The 10,000-nt window shown below is 43.8% G+C and overlaps 1 protein-coding gene across 2 annotated transcripts in view; it reads right to left on the reverse strand.

Annotated features, from left to right (window-relative positions):
- LOC123500169 (gamma-aminobutyric acid receptor subunit beta-like) overlaps positions 1-10,000 on the reverse strand; it is a 61,536-nt gene that overhangs the window by 12,462 nt on the left and 39,074 nt on the right. For both annotated transcript variants that reach the window (XM_045248877.1, XM_045248875.1), the window contains exon 6: positions 1-117. This exon is cut by the window's left edge and continues 168 nt beyond it. In XM_045248877.1, the coding sequence (XP_045104812.1) occupies positions 1-117 (117 nt within the window). The remainder of the gene's footprint in view (positions 118-10,000) is intronic.

Genomic DNA, 10,000 nt, shown 5'->3' on the forward strand with positions numbered 1-10,000 from the left:
CGGTGCGGTCGTTCGCCTCGTAGCCCATAATGGTGAACTGCGGCAGCTCGGCCTCCTCCACGCCCACCACCGGGATCTCCTTCCAGTACATCACCACGTCGTCCACAGTGTAGCCGTCTGCATGAGAGAGAGAGAGAGAGAGAGAGAGAGAGAGAGAGAGAGAGAGAGAGAGAGAGAGAGAGAGGAGGGGGGGGCACATGAGAGATGATTGCTTGGGAGAAAGATGGAGTTGAGGTAAGGATAATTGTGTGTGTGTGTGTGTGTGTGTGTGTGTGTGTGTGTGTGTGTGTGTGTGTGTGTGTGTGTGAGAGAGAGAGAGAGAGAGAGAGAGAGAGAGAGAGAGAGAGAGAGAGAGAGAGAGAGAGAGAGAGAGAGAGAGAGAGAGAGAGAGAGATACATACATACATACATACATACATACATACACACACACATACATACTCCGTATTATTTACACTTGGATATATTTCTATAGTTATTCGTCAAAATAAAACAATAAATATATAAATAAATAAACCCAAATAAAACCAACAGTCTAAAGAAAGAGAGGAGGCCAACATAACATCAGCTGGGCCTTCTCTTTCTTCTCTTCCATGTTCTCCTTTCTTCACTCTCTTCCTTCTTTCCTTTCCCTCTTTCACCTCCTCCTCCTTCCCTCCCTCCAACCCCTCTCCCCGTCATGTCCCAGCCTCTGAGCCTACGCCGGCCTGTTATCGCGCCCCGCCTCCCCGCTCCGCCAGGAAAGACGTGGCGCTCCAAGAGGATATTACACACTAGCACAGTGGACGGGCCCACACTCTCGCAGGCCAGATTACGCGGCTCTCCCTTTCCTCTCTTCCTCTCTCATTCTCCCCCATTCTCCTTCCCACTTCCCGCTAAAAAGTTACGAAAGGAAAAGAGTTCCAATATTTTTACAAATTATTAATCGTCTCAACTTCTTACGATTTTTACACAATGGGAAATTGTTGAGTGCTGGTAAGATGGTGTAGTGGAGTGCGATGAGGAACTTCCCCTTGTTTTTTTTTTCTTTTTAATACCATGTGGGCTTTTCATGGAAAAGTATGGACTAGAGGGGATACTTTTTGGGGTACCTCCTATCTCAAAGCCCACCCGCTAGGAAACCGTTGCCCCGAGTGAGGAAGCCCAACCTACACAGGGACCGTGGACAGGATTCGAACCCGTGCGCTCGGAGACCCTCGGACCCCAAAGCACGCATGGTTCCACTGTACCACGGCGGTCCAGTGAGTAATATCATGCTTAGATATACAAGGTTGACAGAGAGAGAGAGAGAGAGAGAGAGAGAGAGAGAGAGAGAGAGAGAGAGAGAGAGAGAGAGAGATTCACTTTTATTCATACATACATACTGTACATACTACGCATTATTTACCCATCGATATTTCTATGGTTATTCAGTGAGTAATACCATGCTTAGAAATATAAGGTAAATGAATATACGTGACAGCGAGGGATGATGTGTGACAGCCAGCAAGTCAAGATTGTACTCTACAGCACCTAACTCTGTCCTTTGTGTGTTGTGGTACAGTTGTTAGGGCCACCTCGCTCTGTGAAACACACCCTACGTTGTCATTTATGTACTCTATGAATATATAACACTTTATAGTGAGAGATAGATGTGACAGACATAGCACCATAACACGTAATGATAAAAGCACATAGTTACCAACTCTGTGTTCTATTCATGTAATAGTTTCCGATTAATACGGGTGAGAAATAAAATCCCAAAAATTCTGTAATCAGGATAGGATAAGGAAAAAAACGGGTTTAAGTTTGAGTTAGACAGAATGGAACAGAAAAAAAAAAATATTAGACAAATTTATGGATGAGAATGAGAGATGTTTTTTTTTTTACAGTGACCATCACGTATAGGCGTCCTGACGTCTTCTTGCAACTTCCCTAATGCGAATGATGCGACGTGACAAATCGTGGCGTGTCGAACTCTTTGATAAATGATACTAACTTTTCGCGGTGGGAGAAAGTAAATGAGAGGGCGAAGGACTCCATCAACGAGTTACCAAGAATCACAATGGCCCCACGCTGGTGCCACACACCCCTCAGGACCTGGGGCAGGATTTACTAACGCTCCCTTCTTTAGCATTACGTACGAAGAAAAGATAAAAAGTCCATAAGAACTTCCCATAAAGCGATTCACTATAGGTTTCTTAAGGTCGCCATCTTGGATACTTTCTTTTTCAGCGGAGTTTCACTTCTCTGGCGGTAGTCTCCGCTAGATGGCATTAGTGCATGGTTGACATTTTTCCTCAGACAATAGCAGTGCTTTTTCCTTGAAGGACATTAACCAATCAGCAGCTAGTAGAAGCAAATAATGCGTCATAATCACATGATACAAGAGAGAGCATGGTCAGTGAAGCCCAAAACAGGGTTACAGGGCAACTCAGCCCACTGCCAACTCGGTTCACTGTCAACTCGGCTCACCTATACCAACTCGGACCACTGTGTGGACCGATGCGGCCCATTGTGTGTATAAACATTATTAATGATGGATAGCATGATCTACAAGTTACGAAACACATATCTATTACTTCATTAACGTTGATGTGTTTAAAAGATGGGAATCAGTCACTGCCAAACATTATATATGTATACAAGTGAAATAAAATCCATTCTTAAATTGCACTGTCATTGTCAGGCACTTTCTCTCTCTCTCTCTCTCTCTCTCTCTCTCTCTCTCTCTCTCTCTCTCTCATGTACATCACTATTAGGCACTCATACCTCCCAGATCATTGATTTACACTGTACACATTACCGCCATTAAGTCATCATAAAAGTATTAGCACTATCATTTGAGCATCTTTCTGTACTAGTACATATATCTCAATCTCCTTCCCTCCTCAGGCCACTGTCATAATGATAATGTCACTTACAATTAGTCTACACATTTCACTCTCCTTTCCTTTTCAGCTGCTACTATCATGTGCTGATATACTAGTATTTTCATACATAGAGTCTTTCATCGCTTCTCAGACCACTCATGTGCTTAAGTCACCTGTAGTCCTTTATTTCAATTTACTTCATCTTCTTCTAGCCTCTGGCTTCGTCGGTGTTTACCTCGGGGGTTGTGTAGTGGAGAAAAGGCGCCCATAGTTCCTAGTTACGAAACCTTGCCGGGTCCCGAGAGAGTACGAGTACTTAACTTTTGAGGTACATACAAAGTACGTAAGTGTTTAGTGAATAACTCTTTGCAGAGATACGGACTTCTTAAGGACTTACGAAATACGTAACTATTTAGTGAATCCTGCCCCTTAACTGGAATCTTTTTCGAGGCAGCAAATGGTGTATGTGTGTGTGAGAAATAGGGTGGGAAGGCAACAGATGTGTGATTTGGTGTATCCTAATTTTCTCTCTCTCTCTCTCTCTCTCTCTCTCTCTCTCTCTCTCTCTCTCTCTCTCTCTCTCTCTCTCGTCCGTCAGCTTTGCATGTATAGCCGCCTTGTATTATAATTCCCACGACCCTTCACCTTTGAGTCCAACACACCATCGATTGTCGTCTGGCTTGACACAGTAATTTTTTTTCTCTTCCTGGAGGACACTCGTAGGTCAACAAAAATAAAAATTATGTTTTACAAACGTACGATACAATATACAGTAGTGTAGAAGAGTATGAAGTAAAATAATATAATACAAATGTATTGTGTATCCGCCTGTGTATTAAATTAACTTGCTTATCTATCTATCTAACTATCCACTACCTACATACCTATCTACTTAACTATTTACCCGTCCATCAACCTAACAGAAATACTCACAAAATAATAACTAACACAATGAATATATCGTACATTACTTCCTCCAGGATTCATGTTACGAGCATTTGAAAGCAGTTTTCACGTATACATATTCAGTAAGTTTCTGAATGGTACAAGAGTAATTCACGCTGTACATCACACGATACATCACACTTAGAGGAATCACACGCCTAGTTCCTTACTCGGAGTAGACCAGCGGCAGCGGAAGGAGCAGGCAGCAAGTGTTGCCGGCGTAACCTTCACGCGCGAGGTGGGCGGTAATCGTACCCTGGCGTATTATCCATCGCGGCCTGACCTCCCGTAGCCGTGCCGAGAAAATACCACCGCACTATACGAACACACTCTCGAGGTTATCAGTCTCTGTATCTGCATAAGGCAGGACCCACACGCACCAAGTCTAGCCCGCAGCACCAAGGCAGCTTAGGTGTTTCCGTGAATGTCATGAAGCTACAACAAAGACTGACGGCAATAACACCATCACACTACCACTTTTATTTCTCACTACGAGGAACCAAAGACACGAACAGTACTCGACATTACTTAACGCTTTTAGAATCTTGCTACACACACACACACACACACACACACACACACACACGTCAAGTCAACAAGCTATAACATCCAATTCCACATGGAAGAATGCACGGCAAAGCATGAACAAAACAGTGGAGATAAATGTAAAAACGGGAACAGTACCAAGAGGGGGTCTGGGAGAAGTGGGAAAGGGACGGAGATAAGGCGGGAGAGGGAGTACCTTTCATCTCCTTTCTTCCCCTCCTGAAGCCCCGAGTTGCCCCTTCCTTCTCTCCCCCCACTCTCACCTACATACTGATTGGCATGCACGTACTGTGTGTGTGTCATGCTTGAACTATGTATAATAGATTATGTGATAACACTGAATACGAGAAAGATGTAATGTGTGTGTGTGTGTGTGTGTGTGTGTGTGTGTGTGTGTGTGTGTGTGTGTGTGTGTGTGTGTGTGTGTGTGTGTGTGTGTGTGTGTGTGTGTGTGTGTGTGTAATTCACCACGATCGTCTGCTGGTCACCCAGCCAGCCTTCCCTATTACGGAGCGAGCTCAGAGCTCATAGATCGATCTTCGGGTAGGACTGAGACTACAACACACTCCACACACCGGGACAGAGAGGCCACAACCCTTCGAGTTACATGCCGTACCTATCTACCGCTAGGTGAACAAGGGCTGCACATTAAGAGGCTTGCCCATTTGCCTCGCCGCTTCCCGGAACTCGAACTCGGGCCCTCTCGGTTGTGAGCCGGACGTGTTAACCACTACATTACACGGTGTGTGTGTGTGTGTGTGTGTGTGTGTGTGTGTGTGTGTGTGTGTGTGTGTGTGTGTGTGTGTGTGTGTGTGTGTGTGTGTGTGTCTGTGAAGGGAACCCGTGGTGACGACTTACGAATGAGCATTTATTTCCTACTATGTAGTTTTGCGATATCTTCTGCATAGGAATAAGAGAAGCCATAGTAATCAATTAATCAGTCTTTCAGTGCACAAGCGAAACAGACCAGAGACACAAATTAGTCGTTATCTATTCTAAGGTTGAAAAAAAAAGAAAGAATTCCAACAGAAGAACTAATTCAAGACCAGAGTCACGATAAAACTCCTCTATTAAACGACATAAACTAATTTGGCTCCCTATGGTCTCAACGTCCGCCTCTCGCATTCCCCGTAAAAATGATAACTTTGCCTCGTCTCATTCCATTCACATTCCTTGCTTTACCCAGAGCTTTTCAATAAGAAGGACGGGAATTATCTTAAGCTGCGAGTTAAATCGTTTGAACTGTAACTTTTTTTGGGTCTTGTGTGATTCGTCTCTAGAGGGAGTCTGATGTAAGGAATGTAGTCACTAGATCTTCCATATATACTATTTACCGCTGTTACTACTACTACTAGTACTACTACTACTACTACTACTACTACTACTACTGCTATCCTTTTACATGCCAAGGAGGATCAAACCAGGGTAGGGAGAATGAATAAAAATAGTGGTCAACTTTCCGGTCTCCAAAAAGTCTAAGAAAGTGAAAAAAAAATTGGCCGCTGTTGTTCCTGCATGTGTTGGATATTATTACTTTCCCTACTACAACAAGAACTACTACTACTACTACTACTACTACTACTACTACTACTGATACTATTACTAATCCTTATCCTCCTCGTCCTCGTCCTCCTCTACTTCCATCATCATCATCATCATTCTCTTTCTCCTCCTCCTCCTCCTCCTCAACGTCATCCCCACCATCAAAACCCACCATTAACACCACCACCACCATCAATAGAACCACTACATTGTTACATGTTGAGGGGGAAGGACCACCATGATAGGGAGCCTGAGCGTCCATCACGAGGGGCCTCCAGGGCGAAGACAACGGGTGAGGTCGTGTGGGTGAGGCGATGGAGGTGATAGGGAGCACTGGCGCATTAGGGTTCACAGCACGGAAAGACGAATCCAGGTTAAGAGAGCAAGAGCATCACATAAGGAGGACAATTTGTGTTTTTTTTTGGGGGGAGAGGAGAAAAAAGGTAGAGAAGGTAAAAACATAATAGGCGATTTTCATAACTTCCATCTCCTGAATCTCATGCACTTTATATTTCTGCCCGAAATCATGCCAAGTCTGTTCTTCAACTTGCCAAACATTCCTTCATAAACAGAAAATGTCAAAATCCTTCAAACTCAAACTCCCCTCGTGACTTCTGGCATCTGGCCAAAAACATCTCCAATAACTTTATTTCTTCATCTTTCCTCCTTTATTTCATCCTGATGGCACCACTGCCATCTCTTCTGTCTCTAAAGCTGAACTCTTCTCTCAAACCTTTGCTAACAACTCCACCTTGGATGATTCTGGGCTTGTCCCTCCCTCTCCTCCTCCCTCTGACTATTTCATGTCTACAATTAAAATTCTTCGTAATGATGTTTTCCATGCCCTCACTGGCCTAAACCCTCGGAAGGCTTATGGACCTGATGGGGTCCCTCCTATTGTTCTCAAAAACTGTGCTTCCGTGCTTGCACCTTGCCTGGCCAAACTCTTTCAACTATGTCTATCGACTTCTACCTTTCCTTCTTGCTGGAAGTTTGCCTACATTCAGCCTGTTCCTAAAAGGGTGACCGTTCTAATCCCTCAAACTACCGTCCTATAGCTTTAATCTCTTGCTTGTCTAAAGTTTTTAATCTATCCTCAATAGGAAGATTCTTAAACATCTGTCACTTCACAATCTTCTATCTGATCGCCAGTATGGCTTCCGTCAAGGTCGCTCTACTGGTGATCTTCTGGCGTTCCTTACTGAGTCTTGGTCATCCTCTTTTAGAGATTTCGGTGAAACTTTTGCTGTAGCGTTAGACATATCAAAAGCTTTTGAAAGAGTCTGGCATAAAGCTTTGATTTCAAAACTGCCCTCCTACGGTTTCTATCCTTCTCTCTGCAACTTTATCTCAAGTTTCCTTTCCGACCGTTCTATTGCAGCCATGGTAGACGGCCACTGTTCTTCTAAATCTATTAACAGTGGTGTTCCTCAGGGTTCTGTCCTGTCACCCACTCTCTTTCTATTATTCATTAATGATCTTCTTAACCAAACTTCTTGCCCTATCCACTCCTACGCTGATGATACCACCCTATACATCTTTCCACGTCCTTTCAGAGACGACCAACCCTTCAGGAAGTCAACAGATCACGCAGGGACGCCACAGAACGCCTGACTTCTGATCTTTCTAAGATTTCCGATTGGGGCAGAGAAAACTTAGTAGTTTTCAATGCCTCAAAAACTCAATTCCTCCATCTATCAACTCGACACAACCTTCCAGACAACTATCCCCTCTTCTTCAATGACACTCAACTGTCTCCCTCTTCCACACTGAATATCCTCGGTCTGTCCTTTACTCATAATCTTAACTGGAAACTTCACATCTCATCTCTTGCTAAAACAGCTTCTATGAAGTTAGGCGTTGTGAGGCGTCTCCGCCAGTTTTTCTCGCCCCTCCAACTGCTAACTCTGTATGGAGTACTCTTCGCATGTTAGTGGGGGTTCCAGTCTCAGTTAGATAGGATGGAATCAAAAGCTTTTCGTCTCACCAACTCCCCTACTCTGACTGACTGTCTTCAGCCTTTTTCTCACCTCCGAAATGTTGCATCCCTTTCTATCTTTTATAGCTATTTTCACGCTAAGTGTACTACTAATCTTGCTAACTGCATGCCTCCCATCCTCCTGCGGCCTCGCTGCGCAAGGCTTTCTTCTACCTCTCATCCTTATTCTGTCCAACTCTCTAATACAAGAGTTAACCAGTACTCTCAATCATTCATACTTTTCTCTGCTCTGGAACTCCCTGCCTGCTTCTGTATTTCTATCTTCCTACGAATTGACTTCCATTAAGAGAGAGGTTTCAAGACATTTGTCCCTGTCTTTCGGCTAATTCTTTTACTGATCTCTTAGGGACCTTTTTTTAAATGTTCTTCTTTTTTTTTTTTCCTTTGTGTAGTTTCCTCTTTCATAAAAGAAAAAAAAAATAGAAAGAGGTTGTCAGTGGCGACTCAGTAGCGAGGTTTGAAATCTTTGAACACTCTTGCATTGCGCCTCTGCTGCACCCAATTCTAATCATCGCTCTTCATTTACAACTAACGAGAAATAATCAAGCAACTGTTTACACATTCGAAAAAAAAAAAGGTCCTATTCGGTGACTCATTGAAGACGAACAGTAAACATGTGCAGAGGAGAAAAGTACTAATGCGGAGATGCAAATTTTGAATCCCGCTGGAAATTAACATTGTCTTCTGAGCAAAACTTCGGGAAAGACCAATACAAGAAAATGTACCAAGTATTTCTATCATGTATCTATTTTTGTTACTTTATTCAACTTTTTTCATATTCTTTTTAGTAGTAGTAGTAGTAGTAGTAGTAGTAGTAGTAGTAGTAGTAGTAGAAGAAGAAGAAGAAGAAGAAGAAGAAGAAGAAGAAGAAGAAGAAGAAGAAGAAGAAGAAGAAGAAGAAGAAAAAGTAGTAGTAGTAGTAGTAGTAGTAGTAGTAGTAGTAGTAGTAGTAGTAGTAGTAGTAGTAGTAAAGAAGAAGAAGAAGAAGAAGAAGAAGAAGAAGAAGAAGAAGAAGAAGAAGAAGAAGAAGAAGAAGAAGAAGAAGAAGAAGAAGAAGAAGAAGAAGAAGAAGAAGAAGAAGAAGAAGAAGAAGAAGAAGAAGAAGCAGCAGCAGCAGTAATAGTATTTGCTGTCCCTCTTGTTATGTTCTTCTTCCTCAAGTTCCTTAATTCATCTACAAACATCTTTACTATATCTTTATTTATCACCTCATCTTCCTGTCTTTTTATACCAACACAATAATATCACTTTCTGCTTCCCTCTATTCAACCCATCCATCCGTCACGAGGCTAGAGGAAGAGAAAGGAAGGGAGGCATCTACGTGCAACAACAACTGGCTCACTTAGGAATCAGTCAGCGCCGCAACCTTACATAAGGCAGCCTGACACTTCGTTAGCAGCGGGTAATTACATCAACATACGCGGCGTACGGCGTCCCACGACGAGTCTTATGAACAGTGACGAGGTATTGAGCGAGAAGGGAGGCTGCCGCGAGAGAGAGAGAGAGAGAGAGAGAGAGAGAGAGAGAGAGAGAGAGAGAGAGAGAGAGAGAGAGAGAGAGAGAATGTGAGCGAGGTCAGACTATAGATTAACCTGACATGCCTGTTGAGATGACTCGCCGGGAACTCATTTATACATAGCGGTGTTCAGGAAATGCATCTCTTTCTCTTCCTTTCAGGCGTGGCATTGGCAGTGGTGAGAGCGGTGCGATACAGTGCGTGGCGCGGAGGCTGCATCTGTATCGAGAGCCGCGAGGGGTGGTGTGGGGAGGCTGCTTGCATTGCGCTGCTCTGTTCACGACGCCCACCACTTCCACGGCTGAGGTCTAACAGTCAATATGGCGAGGCTGTTTTGAGCCACTCGATAGGGCAAGAGGCTGTGGTAGCGTCCAGGACACGAACCCAGGATCTTGTGCTCTCGAGGACAGTGATGTAACCAATCGAACCCCCGCCTCCTCCTCCCCACCACCACCGCCGCCGCTGCTACTCCTGAAGGCCTTCTACGCAGAACAGGCTGGTCAGTCTCTCGTAGCTTATTAAGTGTATGTTTCTGAGCCAAAAATGATGGCTTGAATTTCTAACAGGTGATATCAAATAGGAACAGATACACATAGTCGG

This window comes from Portunus trituberculatus, chromosome 50 (genome assembly GCF_017591435.1).
Source record: "Portunus trituberculatus isolate SZX2019 chromosome 50, ASM1759143v1, whole genome shotgun sequence".
Lineage (NCBI taxonomy): Eukaryota > Metazoa > Arthropoda > Malacostraca > Decapoda > Portunidae > Portunus > Portunus trituberculatus.